The 18,256-nt window shown below is 41.0% G+C and overlaps 2 protein-coding genes across 4 annotated transcripts in view; both read left to right on the top strand.

Moving 5' to 3' along the window:
- Window positions 1-6,004: 6,004 nt before the first annotated feature.
- Window positions 6,005-7,474, top strand: LOC149183175 (uncharacterized). The gene has a single exon (XM_089414859.1). It carries the CDS (start codon window positions 6,005-6,007, stop codon window positions 7,472-7,474), a length of 1,470 nt encoding a protein of 489 aa, XP_089270985.1.
- Window positions 7,475-10,499: 3,025 nt separating this feature from the next.
- LOC149183173 (PR5-like receptor kinase) overlaps window positions 10,500-18,256 on the top strand; it is a 40,474-nt gene continuing 32,717 nt past the window's right edge. For all 3 annotated transcript variants that reach the window (XM_089417063.1, XM_089417062.1, XM_089417061.1), the window contains exons 1-2: window positions 10,500-10,819; window positions 10,899-11,540. In XM_089417063.1, the coding sequence (XP_089273189.1) occupies window positions 10,705-10,819; window positions 10,899-11,540 (757 nt within the window). In that variant the 5' untranslated portion in view covers window positions 10,500-10,704. The remainder of the gene's footprint in view (window positions 10,820-10,898; window positions 11,541-18,256) is intronic.

The following is an 18,256-nucleotide window of genomic DNA, read 5'->3' as shown; positions in this document are numbered from 1 at the left end:
GGGTTTATAATATTCTGTCAATATGAAAATCAACCATGGTCAACGATGGTCAACCATGGTCCAACGTCGCATTGTGACAAATATTGTCTCAATATGAAAATCAACCAAGGTAAACAAAGTTTGTTTTAGGGTTTATAATATCTATCTTAGGTTTTATATAACTTAGGTTTACAATATTAATCCTTTGTGTTTTTGGGTTTTTAGTATTAATCCCTTGTTTTTATTATTGCCTTGGGTTTATAATATCAATCCCTTGGGTTTATAATATAAATTCCTTAGGTTTATAATATTAATCATGTGATTTATATTCCGAGGGTATAATATTAATCCTAGGGTTTACAATATTAATCGCTTGGGTTTATTAATTTTAGGGTTTATATTCCTATGATTTAATATTAATCCTAGCGTTTAATGTTTTTCCCTTCTATTTATAATCCCTTGGGTTTTTAATATTAATCCATTGAGTTTAATATTAATCTTGGGTTTAATATTGATCTCTTAAGTTTATAATTCCTTGGGTTTATAGTATTAATCCTTTGGGTTTATTAATCTTAGGGTTTATGTTCCTACGATTTAATATTAATCCTAAGGTTTAATGTTATTCCCTTGGGTTTAAAATCCCTTGGGTTTTTAATATTGTCGCTTGGGTTTTTATTCACATACATTTATAATGTTAATCCTAAGGGTTATAATATTAATCTTAGGGTTTAATGTTTATTTTAGTGTTTATATTGCTTCGGTTTATAATATTAATTCCTTGTGTTTAATATTATTCCCATGGGTTTATCATTCCCTTGTGTTTATTATATAAATACCTTAGGTTTATTTATCTAACGGTTCATATTCCTAAGGTATAATATTATTCACAAGGTTTATAATATTAAAAATATTAATCATAGAGTGATGATTAGCTTAATGAGGTTGCAAATTTGCGGAGCGGAGATACTCGGTTCATGAGAGAAGAGTATTGAGATGATGAGGATGGGGTCGGCTCTGCATCATAGGCAATGAAACCCTACTGACAAGGGTTTATAGGCCGTCCTACGGCCCTGTAAGCCCCCACTTTTCCCCGTACTACCTCCTGTACTTCATTTTTTCCGAGCCGGTTTCTTGCGCTTTTCACTCTCGAACCGCGGCTCCATTTAACCTTTTTACCCTCACTCCCCCATTTTCTCTTTTTACCCTAGTTTCTCACCTGGCTACCTGCTCTCCTCGCATCGAAACGGTGCCTTCTCACCCGATCAGCCGACAGCGCATGGAGGTGGTAGTCTTCATTTCCACCGGAGAGAACGACCTGTGAACAAATCGCTTCCACCTGCATATTCTAAACGGTCTCCCCGCTGTCGGTGCCGACCCTAAACGGTTACCAGGTTTCGAGGCGGGCACTAACAGGCGGTTACCAGATTTCCGAGGTGGGCACTTGCAGCTGTCGACATGGACTCAGAAGAGGTGGATTATTCGGATTCCCCGCTGGCGGAAAGCTCCATCTGGCACTCCACGTTCACATCATCTGGGGGTCTGCACAGTGGGAATATGTCTGCTAGTTTTGAGCATCTTTCTCCTCCGATTGACCCGTCTCTCCCCTCCTCCCTTTACCCTGGCGAGCCCTCCTCCTGGAACTCCTTTGTTGTTCCCTCTCCGGCTTCTCTTGGTTTCCTAGCGGACTGTTTACAGTCCTCCCCGAACGGCATTGCCCCCCATCTGCCGGATTTACCCTCCCAATCCCTATTCCCTGCAAACCCCGTGGAGATCCCTTCTCATCCTGTGGAGAACCCTCCCCTTTCGGAACCTAACCCCCCCTCGGCCCCTCCCGTTCCCTCTGGCAGCTATCACGCCGTCCCCCCTCTCCCTGAAGCCATCCCCGCCCCCGGGTCTATCCCACATCCCCCCCTCCTGTTCCCCCCCCTGCGGGCTCACAGGCTCCTGTTAACCCGGGCCGCATGTCCTCCCGCCCCTCTAAGAAACAACGTTGTTTTAAATCCACAGCCGAGGACGTTTTCCTGAGATTGGAAGAGGATATACAGTGGGGGGACGCCATGGATCTGGCGGACTGTGTTCTAGTGGGTTGGATTCGAGGCAGACACACCACGGCGGCAAAAATAAAGCAATGGGTGACAGAGATCTAGGGTCAATACCTAGCGGAAATCCCATCTGTTCAAACGTTCGTGCGGGGATGGTTCGCACTCAGATTTGCAAGGGCGGACCACACGAGCTGGGTTCTTTCTTCGTTTTGGCACTTTGAGAAAGCCCCGGTCCTTCTCAAGCGGTGGACGCCCCTCTTCGACCCGGAGACGGAGCTGCTAGGCATTGGACCGGTCTGGGTCAGACTGCCGGGCTTGCCCCTTCAGTACTGGTCCGACGATATCTTCAGGAGAATTGGGAACGCGCTCGGCACTTTCATGGAAACTGATAAATCCTACATCTCGACGGGCTCGATGGCTTATGCAAGAATTCTAGTGCACATGGACACCAGAGGAGGAGTGCCGGAAAATATCACAATACAATGGAAATCCACTTCAAGGAAGCAGAAGCTCGATTATGAGGGCATCCCCTATCAATGCAGAAGATGCCACCAGGTGGGTCATCTATACAAGGACTGCCCCCTCCTCCAGAAGACCCAGCAGACAGCTACAGGCCAGGACCTGCCCACTACAGAAGGTCTACCTGACCCTCCTGCAGCGGTGGCACCAAGGGCAGACCATAACATCACATCGGACACGGTGGAAGCGCCTCCAGCACCTCGCCGCAAGAAGCAAGCATCGAATTCGACTCGGCCTCCATCTCCTCCTCTGACGCGTTCAAAAGCCGCAAAGGGAGCTGTCTTCTCTTCGGGTACGTCCTCTATATTGTCTGCCTCTGCTTCTCTACTTGCATCTTTGAGTTTATCTGCCTCTGGCATGCCCCCCCCTATCAGGATCCCCCCTCCCTCATCCCCGTCTGCACTTGACCTGGTAAAGGTTGTATGCCCTACCCAACCCCCTCCCCGCTCGCATTATGTGTCCTGCCCCATCCCGAAGCCATCTGGCTTTCCCACCTCCTCCTCGCTTCCCTCTTTCCCCCTCCCCTCTTTTCCTTCGCCCTCCCCTTCGGTAAACTCATCCCCGAGATACCCCACCCGCTCGACCACTAAGCTGAAAGTCTCGGACTCCATTGGGCTGTCGGTGGAGTCCCATATCCTCTCGCCCAAGCAGGGGCGTGGTCGACCTACCTCAATGTCAAAAGCTCAGAAACAAGCGGAGGACGAGGTCCTCCAAGGCAGACAACATACTATTCATAGGGCCCTTAGAGCGCAGGACACCCTCCCCCACCCCCCTCCATGAAAATCTTGTCCTTCAACTGTAGAGGGTTGGCCAGCCCGGATAAAAAATCGGCCCTGAAGCGCCTCTTACTCTCGAACCCTGTGGACATCATCTTCTTACAAGAAACCTTATGTAGAGCAGACTCCGCAACCTCCATACTTGGTTTATGGCTGCCTGGGTGGACTTTTACAGCCATTGATGTATCAGGCCGTTCAGGAGGCATAGCTATTGGCTTTAAGAACAATTCCATACATCTAAAGAATATCTGGGGTGGAGGGGGTTTTTTGGGGGCAGACATATACTCAAAAGATCTGGAGGAAAATCTTAGAATCATCAATGTCTATGGACCCTGTCTAAACAGAGAGCTTTTCTGGCAAAAGCTCCTCAGCTCCCCTCTTCTCCAAGCTGAGAACATTATATTGGGTGGAGACTTAAATTTCTCTTTGGGTTTCTCTGAATCATGGGGACATCAGGCACAAATCGACCCCCTCTTTGACTACTTTGGGCAACTGTTAGAAGACCATCATTGGATTGATCTCCCTTCTGCAAAAATCCAATACACATGGAAGAACAACAGATCAGGGGACCAAAGCCTAGCTAGAAGGCTGGATCGTTTCATCATCAAGGAAGTGCTCTGCAACCAACACCCTAGATCTCGACAGTGGGTGGGAAGTGGTGGGATCTCGGACCATAGGCCCATATACTTGGAAATGGGAGTAAGACAACAGGCCCAAAAAGCCCCTTTCAAATTTAATTCAACTTGGCTCCGGGATCCCACTTACATCAAACTAATATCTGATTTCTGGAAAGCACATCCGATTCCTGAGGATGTGGACCCAGCCACTGGATTTGTAAGGAACCTCTCCGAAATCAAAGTGATTTCAAGAGATTGGGCAAAAAAGAAGAGAAAACAGGATGATCAAACAATATTTCTGGCAGAACAAGCTATTGAGGTTCTTGAAGCCCACTCAGATGGAACTTATATATCCCCAGACAAGAAATCTATGTATGAAGGCCTCATCAATAGGAGAACACAGGTTCTCAGAGACAGGGAGGACTCCTGGAGACTAAGGAGCAGAGCCATTTGGCTTGAGGGGGATGAGAACACAAAGTTTTTCCACCGTTTTGCAAATGGTCGGAAGGCGATCAACACTATCTGGGAATTGCAAGATGATCAAGGACATCTGGTTAGCAATCCTGGAGAACTTGCCTATCTAGCCTCATCGCACTTCAGGAACATATACAAGGCCCCGGGACAAGCAAGTCTATTAGAAATCATGAGAGTGGCAGAACTCTTCCCCAGATTTGTGGATGATGAAGATGCAGAGGAGCTTACTAAAGAAATTACATTGGAGGAATTGGAAGCTACCATCAGAGGTTTCCAAAAGGACAAGAGCCCGGGACCTGACGGCTGGACCATTGAGTTCTATTTAGCCTTTTTCGAGCTGCTAGGACAGGACATTCTCAAAGCTATCAATCACTGTAGCCTTACAGGATCTGTCCCCTCGAGCATCAAAGCCACTTTCATTGCCCTCATCCCCAAATCTGATAAGCCGGAATCCTTTAATGATTTTAGGCCTATCTCGCTCTGCAACTGCCTCTATAAGATTTTGGCCAAAATCCTAGCAAACAGGCTCAAGCCCATCCTCTCGGCCAATATATCCTCCGAACAATTTGCTTTCCTCCACCGACGCCAGATCCATGAAGCTATTGGTACTGCTCAAGAGCTTCTTCACTCTATGCAGAGCAAAAATCTGAAAGGAATGATCCTCAAGGTTGACCTCTCAAAAGCTTTTGATAGGGTAAATTTGCTATACATCAGAATGCTTCTCACCCATTTGGGATTCCCATTCCTTTTCATTAAAAGAATCATGAGCTGTATCTCCGATGTACCGTTCAGTGTCCTCCTTAATGGTTCCCCCACCCCTTTCTTCACAGCCGAAAGAGGCCTCAGACAAGGATGCCCCCTATCTCCCCTCCTGTTCCTACTCATCATGGAAGGGCTTAGCAGGCTGATTGCTACTGAACACAGAAGAGGTCGAATAAAAGGGATTAAAATTACGGACAACTGCTCCCTTACTCATCTTTTGTTTGTGGATGATGTACTTATCTTTTTAAATGGAAGCATGGCTGACTCATCAACGTTACAACACGTCTTTGATCTCTTCCAGAAAGCAACAGGGATGGTTATAAATGTTCAAAAATCCACCTTAACATCTCTTGGTTGTACTCCACAAGAAATCATCTACACAAAAAATCGCTTCCCCTTTCAAATTCACCCTATGGAGGAAGGGCTGAAGTATCTGGGTTTCCGTGTGAAACATGGAGGATACAGAATAGCTGACTGGATATGGTTAATCACAAAGGTGGAGAAGAGAATTAATGTCTGGTACAATAGATACCTCACAAGGGCAGGAAGACTCACTCTTATAAAAGCAGTGCTGGAAGCAACGCCGGTGTACTGGATGTCTCTGGCATGGATACCAAGAGGGATCTTAACCAGGCTTCAAAAAATTTGCCGCAGATTCTTATGGAAGGGGAATAAACAGGGAAATCTCTTCGCCTGGGTAAAATGGGACACCATAGCAAGACCAAAAAAATGGGGAGGTTGGGGAATAAAGAGACTAGATTTATTTGCAACTGCACTGGCAGCAAAATTGGGATGGCAACTTCTCACATCTCATAGTCTCTGGAAATAAGTAGTTATGGAAAAATACATTGCACCGGAAAGCATATTCAGCTGGATTCGCAGGGAACAAAGAGGAAGTGGAAGAATTTCAATCATCTGGAAAGCAGTCCTTAATTCCATTCCCCTTATTCGGGAGGGACTTACATGGAGAATCAAACAGGGGAACTCTGTCCGCATTGGTATAGATCCCTGGATTGGATGCGGAAATATGCATAGACTATCTGGGCAGCTCATAGCACATCTAATGGATCAGGGTGTCACACATGTTGCTCATATTGCAGACCAAGAAAACTCCAGTTTTCTTCATCAGGCTTGGAAGACATCGCAAGATCTCCACATTCCGGAACAATGGAGACAAGAATGGGAGTCATATACTGAGGCTCTCACACAAGCACACATCAGAATATCGGAGGAGGAAGACGAGATTGTTTGGGCACTAGCTAAAAATGGATTATATACCCCAAAGGAGGGATACCTGCAGCTCATGCAACCATATCAGCCCGACAATACACAGCAATGGTGGAGAGCTATTTGGCATCTAAAAGCAGCCCCCAGAACGCGACTGCTCATGTGGGCTATCCTTTACAACAAAATTCCTACTGGGGCAAACTTGAAAAAACGATCCTTCTATGGACCTTTCTGGTGCCATTTGTGCAGAAGGAATGAAGAAGACACTGAACATCTCTTCCTTTCCTGTCCGGTAGTTCAAGAACAATGGTCCCTTCTTACCTCACGCTCTCCCTCCCTCCATCAATGGCATGGCCTATCCATCATAGAGGCCTGGAAAAACTGGCAGGAGCAGCACTCTGGAAAAGATAAGAACATCCCTCTCCTCATGTGCTGGTCCATCTGGATAGCAAGGAACCGTGCAATTTTCGACCAAAAACCTCCTCACTGGCCTGTCATTATTGCCCACATTTTTGCAGATCTTGCTCTCATACCTGATGATCCTCCACCAGCCCCTCCTCGGACCATAACCCCAGAACTCATAGATAAATCTATCCCCTGGGCTTACTTTGATGGCTCAGCCCAAGAGGAAGGCTGTGGGGGGGGAGCCCTCCTCTACCTCAGAGAAAACCACTATTTCATGCTCCAAATTCACCTGGGAAGGGGCACAAACAATTATGCCGAGCTCACCACTGCAAAACACCTCATTTCCTTTGCACATGAGAAAGGATGCACAAAACTACAATTGTTTGGAGATTCAAAGATTGTCTGCAATTGGCTCACCAGAAAATCAATTTGCACTGCTTTCTCTTTGAGACATATACTGGATGAGGCACTCAGACTAACAGATGCTTTTGAAAAATTTGACTGTCATCATATTTACAGGGAGCGCAACGCTCGGGCGGACTACCTTTCCAAGCAAGCAGCGCAGAGGCAAGAAGCGGACTGGCTAATACAGGAAGAACTGGATGGAACCTTCTTTCAACACTACCACAAACCCTTTGATGATCAACAGGCTCAAAGGGGCGCTCAGCAATGAAAGGGGTCCCATCATACACAAAACACTGTTTTTCTTATGCTTTTATATATAATCTGTTATATATGGACTGTATCGACCCATGGCGGACAATCATAGTTTTTGTTTTTTGGGCAGCAAGCTACAGCTGCACAGTAACGACACAACAACTGAAAACATATACAGTATATGTTTCTCATTCTACTGTTTTTTTTTGGATATATACCTCTCCGAGGTGGCACACTCCCTGCGTGGAGATAAACAGTTTGGGGAGAGGAATGATTTCTTTTTGTTTACCTGTTCAGTTTTGGAACCATTATCACAGTTTCTTTTAGACAGTTTTGAGAGGCATCCAGCCTCAGTATGCATATGCTCAGCATCTACAGAATGTAATTTCTTTTGACTTAATAGAAATTACGGCTTTTTCTACGGGAAAAAAAAATATTAATCATAGAGTTTAATTTAAATCTCTTGGGTTTATAATATTGTGTCAATATGAAAATTAACCATGGTCAACGATGGTCAACCACGTTTACTATATGGTTTATAATATTTTTCTTGGGATTTATATACATTTGGTTTTTAATATTAGATCCTTGGGTTTAATATTATTCACTTTGGGTTTATAATCCCTTGAGTTTTTAGTGTTAATCCATTGCATTTATTAGTCCCTTTGGATTACAATATCAATCCCTTGGGTTTATTAATATAAGGGTTCATATTCCTAGGGTATGATATTATTCATAGGGTTTATAATATTAATCCTGGGATTTAATATAAATATCTTTGGTTTATAATCATGGTCAACCGTGATCAACCAAAGTCCAATCTCATATTGTGACAAAGATTTTCTCAATATGAAAATCACCCATGTTCAACCATTGTCAACCATCATCAACCATGCTCAGTCATGGTCAACCATGGTCCAACATCACATTGTAACAAAGATTGTCTTAATATGAAAATCAACCATGATCAACCGTCTTCAATCATGGTCAACCATGGTCAAATGTCGCATTTCGACAAAGATTAGCTCAAAACAAAAAAAATCATGGTCAATCGTTGAACCACGCTCCAACATCACATTATGAAAAGTTTTGTCTCAATATGAAAATCAACCATTGTCAACCATAGTCAATCATTACCAACCATGGTCCAATGTCGCATTGTGACAAAGATTGTCTCAATATGAAAATCAACCATGATCAATAATCATCAATATCCATGGTCGCATTATGATAAAGATTGTCTCATGGTCCAACGTCACATTGTCACAACCATCATTATCAATGGTCAACCATGGTCCAACATTGTATTGTGACAAACATTGTCAACTTGTCCACCAAGGTCAATCATGGTCAACCATGCTCAACCATGGTCCAACATCAAATTGTGACCAAGATTCTCTCCATATGAAAATCAATCATGGTCAACCATGGTCGAACATTGCATTGTGACAAATATTGTCTCAACATGAAAATCAACCATGGTCAACCAAGTTTGTTTTAGCATTTATAATAATTATCTTAGGGTTTATATACATTGGGTTTACAATATTAATCCTTTGTGTTTTTTGAGTTTTTAGTATTAATAGTATTAATCCCTTGTTTTTATTATTGCCTTGGGTTTATAATATCAGTCCCTTGGGTTTATTAATCTAAGGGTTCATATTCCTAGGGTATAATATTATTGATAGGGTTTATAATATTAATCCTAGGGTTTAATATAAATCCCTTGGGTTTATAATCCATTGGGTTTATAATATAAATTCCTTAGGTTTATAATATTATTCATACGATTTATATTCCTATAGTATAATATTAATCATAGGGTTTACAATATTAATCTTGTGGGTTTATTAATTTTAGGGTTTATATTCATATGGTTTAATATTCATCCTAGGGTTTAATGTTATTCCCTTGAGTTTATAATCCCTTGGGTTTTTAATATTAATCCATTGGGTTTATTAATCCATTGAGTTTATAACATTAATCGTAAGGTTCATGATAATCACACAGCTTATAAAATGTTTATAATATTAATCATATGGTTTATATTCCTAGGGTTTAATGTTAATCCTAGGGCCTAATGTTATTCCCTTGGGTTTATAATATTAATCCTAAGGTTTATAATATTAATCATATGGTTTATATTCCTAGGGTTTAATGTTAATCCTAGGGTCTAATGTTATTCCCTTGGGTTTATAATCCCTCGTGTTTTTAATTTTAATTCAATGAGTTTATTAATCCCTTGAGTTTATGATATTAATATTAGGGTTTAATATTAACACCTAAGTTTATAATCCTTTGGGTTTATAGTATTAATCCTTTGGGTTTATTAATCTTAGGGTTTATGTTCCTAAGTTTTAATGTTATTCCCATAGGTTTAAAATCCTTTAGGTTTCTTAATAGCACATGTCTATAATGTTAATCCTAAGGTTAATAATATTAATCTTAGAGTTTAATGTTTATTTTAGGGTTTAAATCCCTGTAGTTTATAATATTAATTCATTGTATTTAATATTATTCTCATGGGTTTATAATCTCTTGTGTTTATGATATCAATCTCTTTGGTTTATTAATCTATCTAAGGGTTCATATTCCCACAGTGTAATATTATTCACAATGTTTATTATAGTAATCCTAAGGTCTAACTTAAATATCTTGGATTTATAATCCATTGGATCTTTAATACAAATTCCTTGGGTTTATTAATCCCTTGGTTTAGAATATTATGTTCATTATGTTATAGTTTTAAATATAACTATTAATAATATATTATATAAAAACATAGTATTATATTAATATATAGTATAATATGAATACAATAACTATATTATTATTTACATCATTTTTAACAATTACAAATATTTAATTTTTAATAGCTATTTTTACATTATACTTTTCATAATTATTAATACAGTTTATCTAAATCTATGAACTAATATTAACCACATTTACTAATATAATTGAAAAAAACCTATAAAACTATATCAACCACATTATATACTAATGTGTTGTGGTAATGAACCTTATCCCAAAAGAAATCCGTCACTACATTAATTTCCTCCAGTCGTACTATTTAAAAATCGGAAAGTAAGTCTGTACACCAAAAATGGACAATGGCGGGCAGAAGCGACCGGTAAGAACAGGCATGAATCGTCGCCTGGTAGGCTATTGCTTGTTGCTGCTGAAAGTTCGAATCACAGCCATGGCCAGAAGACAGGGAATTCTGCTTGTTGATGTGGACACTTTATGGACGCCCTCATACTTTGGCTTTTGCTGCTGAAAGTTCGAATCATAGCCATGGCCAGAGCACAGAGATTTCCGCTCGTGTTCCTGTCAGCATTTTTTATCTGCGTTTCACAGGGTACTGACTACAGTTTTTTGTTTTTTGTTGTTTTTCTTCCAAGGGTTACGTTTTATATCTGCAATTTTTATCTTTGCAGGGGCAGGAGGTGCGATCTTCGAGATCCAGAACAACTGCGGATTCACTGTTTGGGCAGCGGGTTCATCAGGCGGTGGTAAACGGCTGGACAGTGGGCAGTCGTGGAGGGTTCAAGTCGCCAATGGTACAACAGGCGGTAGGTTTTGGGGGCGCACGGGGTGTTCCTTCAACGGCAACGGCCGCGGCAGCTGCAATACTGGGGACTGTGGGGGTCTGCTAAACTGTCAAGGCTCCGGAAACCCCCCTGCGACGATGGTCGGATACTCTCTCAATCAATACCACAACGGCGACTTTTATGACATATCTGTCATCGATGGATTCAACCTGCCAATGTCGATCATACCCTCCAACCCTTCGTGCAACGCAGTCACCTGCAGCAGCAATATAAGTGCGATCTGCCCCGTTGAATTGAGGGTTTACGGCGGATGCGATAGCGCCTGCACTCGTTTTAATACGTCACAGTATTGCTGTACGGGGAAATATTTGAAGAATTGCCGTCCGACTAATTATTCGATGGTTTTCAAGCGCCAATGCCCCCAGGCCTACACCTATGCAAAGGACAACGCCACCAGCACCTTCACTTGCCCCGGAAGCACCGACTATAAAGTCGTTTTCTGCGGCGGTAATGCCACCTCCCTGCAAGGTCAGTTCTCTATTCCACCGTGTGACCACTTGAGAATCAGAGAGTGAATTTTCGACCTCCTCAACATATTGTGCACTGTTTGGCTAAACTCGTTCGCGTAATGTTTATTTTTTTTGTTTGGACCTCCTACGGTTTGCATTTCTGTGTACAATAGACACTCTATTATTCATCCGCTTCACTTACTATTTAGTCTGCTTATTTAGGAAAATCCGAGTAATTGGAGGACTGGTATTTTCAAAACATAAACATTTTCAGCATATTTACACTGTAATTAAACTGGGAGAAAATTAATGTATTGCAAATTGATCTGTAATGGTACTTATCCTTTTCCAATTGATGTAAAAACGATATTAAGCGCATCCCCTACCTTTGCAAAACCTGTGCCTATCCCTTGTCCAGTGAGTTAAAGGCAAGGGATGAGAAGTTTTATCCCTTACCTTGTTGCCTTTTCGAAAACCTCTAGCAAAGAGTTTAAGTAAAATTGACTTTTTTGGGTAATGAAAAGCTAATTAAAACTTAATTGTTAAATTAATAATAAAATAAAATTTAAAGGTAATTTAAGTGGTTAGTGAGATAGTTTTTGTGTTATTCAAAAATATAATCTAATTTGCTATGATTGAAGAAAGCAGTAGGAAGGGTGTATGGAGGTGGAGAAATTGACTGACAGTCAAAAGTGGTTAGATTTAAGATAAAATAATTCAAAATGTTTTGTATCAATAGTATTTGAATCATATTTTTTATGGTAGAAATGAATTCAACACTGAATAAAAAAATCTCTGGGGTACCCAAAACTTTAAAATTTAACAACTATAATTTGAATTTACAAAAAAAAGTACCAAATTATATTAAAATCTTACTCGAATTTCCATAATTTAATATATATATATATATATAATTAATACATTACGGCTTTTATATTAATCCCAAAACCCTTGACATCCTCACGATAAACCCAGCGAGTTAGAACGTAAAAAAGCAGGCTTTAGCCGTCTTAAAGAAGCCAAACAGAAAACGGGAAGCTCTGAAGCTGACGGTTCCAGACGGTTCTGCAAAAGGGAAGGACGCACCTAAATCCTATCAAACTCTGACTAATTTGTGGACGGTCAATTTCTCGTCGGCTCGACGGAAAATGGCTGATTGACCACATAACGATTGGATACAGCTTGATTTTTCGACAAACACTATAATAGATTATTCTAACTTGGTTACAATTTTGCTCTAAAAACAGTGAATATTTTTTTAAGATTTTGATTAAAATTTAGTTGAAATTTTGTGAAATTTAGATTATAGGATTTAGGTTTCTTTACTAAAAGTGTTAGTGTTGAATCAATTTTTATCATTAAAAAAAGTTTTAAACATTCTTATAATTATGATTAAATTTTGTAACAAAAACTTTTAAAAACTAAATGGCAAAATCCCCTTAAAAATGTAAGGTAAAATATAACGTCTCTACTGATATTTATAGCTGTTACTTATCCATCCAAAATGATGTAATGGCCAGAAATATGCGCTTATCCTTTACCAAACAATGTAAAGAAAAGGGATAAGTGCTTATCGCTCGCCTTTTGAAAAAAAATGGTCACATTGTTGCTGGATGACATTTAATAAAATTTGGCTACATTTTTTATAAATTGCTAATGTCAATTACTTCCTCGGCGGTTCTCAAGAAGCCGGGGCAAAAGAGGGACAGTTTTCAAGCTCACGGCTCTAAAAAAAAATTATGCAAACATAGGGAAGTAGCAGAATCTTTCATTTCATTTCACCATGGATAAAATTCTGACCTTCTGAATGGTCAATTTCTTCTTTCCTGAAAAGAAATGTTGGATTCCTCTCTCATCGCATTGTGTAGGGTTTGAGACTGGGCAGGTTCAAGGATTCTTTGTTTGCCTGAATCCAAACATATTTTGGCAAATCTTCAGTATTTTTCTATGACTGCCACCAACATCGGAACCTCCGAGATTAAGCCATTGCCCTTTCAAACATAATCTTTTGGATCTATAGGTTTAATGACAGATTGGATTTGTCCTGATACAGAAGCTTTTATCCATTCAGTGCTGAAATTTTACGGGCAAAATGTTTGTCAAATATGATCAGTGTTCAATGTTTTTGGACACAATTTTCGTGAAATATGGTCATTATATATTTGCACCAAACTTAAAAGACACTTTTCCAAGTATATGTATGTGGGTACGCTATTCAAAGCTCATTTTTCGATTACATTTTTAAAACCCTCAACATATCCCATTTTTCGATGACAATGTTAAAACCCTCAACCTATCCTGATTGTCCTGTGCTTAATCGGTGATCTGAAAGTCAATTCCTGATATTGTAACCGAGCCCTCGTTGTCTTTCAGGGCAATTTGTAAACCTTTAACTTCAAAGCTTCTGCTGGCAATGGTCGTAAAACAGCCGGGATAAGAATAGTGATTAAAACCATCATTTTATATGAAAAGGGAAGATTTTTTAGTTTTTCCAAAGAGGCTTCAGCCATACAGATTACGCCACGTCAATTATTGAAGAGGTTATTTCGTTATATATCTTCCATGGATACTGCAGATGAATAGCCTGCAGGCACAGCCTGCAACCTGGAGACCTGATGGGATCGTGTTAGAAACTGTCAAAAGCCCTGCAGACATGGCCTGCAACCTGGAGACCTGGTGGGATGGTGTAGAAACTGTCAAACGTAATTTAGAAGGTGTAAATAAATTGGTTTGTGTGAACCTTAATTAGTACGCATCGAATTATTAATTTGAATCTTATGAAAAGAAATTAGACATAAGAGATATATGTGAGAATAAATTGGGACTGATTGATTTAAAAAAACACCTTACTTTTTCTATAAAGCGAAAAAATAAAAATCTCATGGAAATATTGTATATAAATTTTTAGCGACCTTTGAAGTGAGTGGCATTATTAATTTGAAATTGTTATTAAAATTTCAAAGAATTATGAGCAAAGTTCGAATTTTTTTGCAAGCGCTCATGAGATGAGTAACACTATTAAGTAACATTATTACATATAAGTTCGGACTCGGTTACAATTGAATTCAGGGTCAAATTTTACTTCGGCATAGTTTTAACTGAGTGTTATTCCCCTCTGAAGAACAATGTTATTTGTGGTATGTATATTAGGGATAGGTGGTGCTGTGACATAGTTTTAAGAGTGGGTAAAATTTTTGTGGTTAGATTGTTTTTTATTTCTGAAGTATAAAATATATGTGGATAAATTACTTTTAATTTAAAGAAATAGAGAATTATATTTTATTTAGGGTATAAAAATTTAAAATATTAAAAATTTTATTTACTAAAAATATTTACTCTAACAAGTTAATTTTTATTTTAAAATCAAAAAATAAAAAATATAGAAAATAGTTTAAAATTAAAAAATAAAAAATATAGAAAAATGAAAATTTATTTCAAAGAAAAAGAATATAAATTAAGAAATGAAATTTATTAGGGAATTTTTGAAATGTAAAATAATTTTATTTAATCAGAATAATAAAATAATAATTATCAATTAAGAAAAGCTATTTTTTAATTTCTTGGAAAATTCAAATATGTACATTTGAAGTGGAATTAAATTTCGGATTGAATAGTTTTTTGGTATAATTTTAAAAGATTTACCACTATAAAATCCAAAGAAAAGTGTGTTTAATGGTTTTTTTGATTGTGATCTAAATATGCAGGGTGGTAAGAAATCATTGGTGATCTGAGAAGGAAACAACAGCTAAAGTATAGGTTTTGGCATGCAGATTGAGGGAGGGGGGAACTGGAGCGGAACCATGGCCTCGACGTGTCGTCTCCACGGTCTTCCATCGCCTGCATGCCACAAGCTCAGCCAACCAGTGACTAAGATGGGTCACTGCCATATCTCGTAAGTCCCTAAATCTGTTTTCCCTCATATATGCAGTCTTCCTGCTAAATGTTACTTTTTCCACCTTTCTACCATGGCTCCTGCAACTTCTAGAAAATCTATCCTTGCAGCTTCTTCACACCCTTCTACCCTGCCTGGTGCAACTCTGAACTAGCTTGCGCTCCCCGCGCTAGTTCCCTTAACTCTGTTACTTTAGCATCTCTCCCTCCACCCTGGTTGTATGTTATCCCATATCTTTCATGGAGCTCACACGCTTTGAGTGTTATGGTTTCGTCTCCAGGTCAGTAATTTTCCTCCTTTCTCTCTAGTCTTATTGTTTTGAATGTTTTAAGTTTTACTGCGCTTTTTATCTGGCTGTGGAGACTTTTAATGTAAATGCACCAAGGCTAGCTACTTCTGCTTTCTGCGCCACTCACAGCTACTCACAGGATGTGCTCAACCTTCGTAAACAAACTCAGGAACCTTTTTGTCTTTTACAAGCCTTGCAAAGATGTCAGGTTTAATTTTGGAGGATGGTGGTGTATAGTAAAGGTTTACTGTTGCTGCGTCCTCTGTGATGAACCCCTAGCATAATCCTCTTCTTTCTCAGAGGTTCCAACATCGAACCCAGCCTCCAATCGAACCCTGAATCCAGCGTCTTCAGCTTTCCGGTAGCCTGGCCGGAGCTACGTCACTTCCCGACCAATTCAAATTCTCTGGCCATCGCTGTCTTCTCCAGGCATTATGTTCCAATAAATCCACAGGTACGAATACATCCTTCTCGGGATTTTGAAGTACATTGGAACATACCTTTCTGGTCTTGGAATCAGATATCCCGTACCCGACTTCACCTCCCTCTCTTGTCTCTTTTAATCTGGTCATTACTACCTATCCCACTCATAACTTTGATCCATCCACCCTGTACTTATCCTCATTATTTCCCCTTTTGGCGGTGCATGGAGGGAGTTTATGACTCCATTGCACCTGAAGAACTTGTCAACGTGGCTGTCAGTGCGGAAAATGCCTGGTCAGTTGCCGCCCTGGCATCCCTCAACGGCCCTGTTGTCAAGCCATCATCATCAAAGGGCACAGGTGGCTCTTCAAAAAAGCAGCATAAACCTGCCAATACTTCGCTCCCCCCTCGGGCACTCCGCATTGAAATTGCCCAGCTGGAAGAGAGGATTGACAGCCTTCAGCAGAATGCACTTATCGGGAAATGGCACTTCCCTGAGATGTCTGACGAGGACATGAGGATCTGGCTGGCTAAGTTCTGGAAACCGATCATAGGCTATGTTCCAGTGATTTCCAGCCTCATGAGAGACTGGTACTGTTTTCATTTCCTCTGCGCTGAAGATGCGGAAATTATTCGCAGCCGACCTTGGGTGTTCAAGAGAAGCTTCCTTGCCTTATATAAGTGGTACATAGGGTTCAACCCTCTGAAAAACACCCCGGTAAACAACCTTATCTGGCTTAAATGTCCCAACCTCCCTCTCGAACTCTGGTCAAATGAATCCCTTGAAATGATAGGAAATGCCATTGGGCGTTTCGTTTACGTCGACCCCTGGTGTCTGGGTGAACGCGACAAACGCATTGCCTGGATCCTAATTCAGAAACCATTCAAGGGCGGCTACCCCGATCATATTGAGATCAGTTGGAGGGACCAGGTCATTAACCAGAGATTAGACTTCTGGGGGATTCCGTTTCGATGTGCTGCCTGTAAAAGAACTGGGCACTTGGTCAAAAATTGCCCTAGTGCCAAATTATTTGATCAAAGGAGGCGTAACAAAAAATCTTTTCTCAGTGGCAGTCAATCATCGCCCACTTCTCCTTCTCCACTCCACAATCCCCCTCCCCCTCCGTTAAAAATTTCCTCTCAATGCAGCCCTCCACCCACAAATTGCCAGAACATCTGCAACGACTCTGGCTGCCGCGTATCCCCGTTTTCTGAGCCTACAGAGACCCCCCCTGTTCCTTCTCCGGCCCCCATGCAACAGAAGGACTTTATTCACGACTCTCTTCCTGGGCCCTCAAACAGAAAAGATTTCTCTGTTGGCTCCATTCCTATCCCCATATCGTCATCATCCCCGCATCCCCCTCACATAGACAGGAAAGGGAAATCGCAATGCACCCTTCCGACCCCTCCTAACTCTCCCGCTTCTTCTCCTGTTAATCTTATTGACAGTGACCTCGACCTTCTGCTTAGCCGTGACTCCCTCGAACTGGTTCCTCTCTCGATTCATAAGCCTGGCCCTGCCTCGCCTGTTATCAGCCCAGAATCGGCCAAAAATATCACTGTCCGCAAGAAAGGGAGGGGCAGCAGCCGACACTTCCGAGGCAGATCCTATCTGTCAAATGAGGGCATCAGGAATATGTCTCTGGTTGACATCCCCATTATCGATGCTTCCAATTCTCAGCCCCTTAGAGCGAGCCAGGCTGCATCTCCTTCCAAATGATCCCCATCATATCTTTCAACATCCGGGGCCTCGGCGTGGACCCAAAATTCATCACGCTAAAAAGTTTCTTTTTTCATTCCAGGGCTTCAATCATTCTTATCCAGGAAACCATGCATTCGAAGGAGGACTCCTTGCTGTATTTCAGGAAAATGATGCCTACATGGCACATGGCTGCTACAGAAGCAAATGGTCTATCAGGCGGCATGATTACCTTATGGAACCCCACCATGGTCAAAGCCAAGGCATACAGGTGTTTTGCAGGAATTCTAATTTCGGCTTCTGTCAGAGGAGTGGCTGGCCTGATCAACATCCTCAACCTCTACGCTCCATATAAAGCTCGAACCCCCTTCTGGACCAAGCTTTTCGCTTCTGAGCTTTTCAACATGAACAATCTTCTCATTGCAGGTGACT

This window comes from Pinus tabuliformis, chromosome 3_2 (assembly GCF_031772625.1).
Source record: "Pinus tabuliformis cultivar Carrire ecotype Pingquan chromosome 3_2, CPIR1, whole genome shotgun sequence".
NCBI lineage: Eukaryota > Viridiplantae > Streptophyta > Pinopsida > Pinales > Pinaceae > Pinus > Pinus tabuliformis.
The sequence above is the reverse complement of the archived record's forward strand: the minus strand, read 5'-3'. Positions and strand labels throughout refer to the sequence as shown.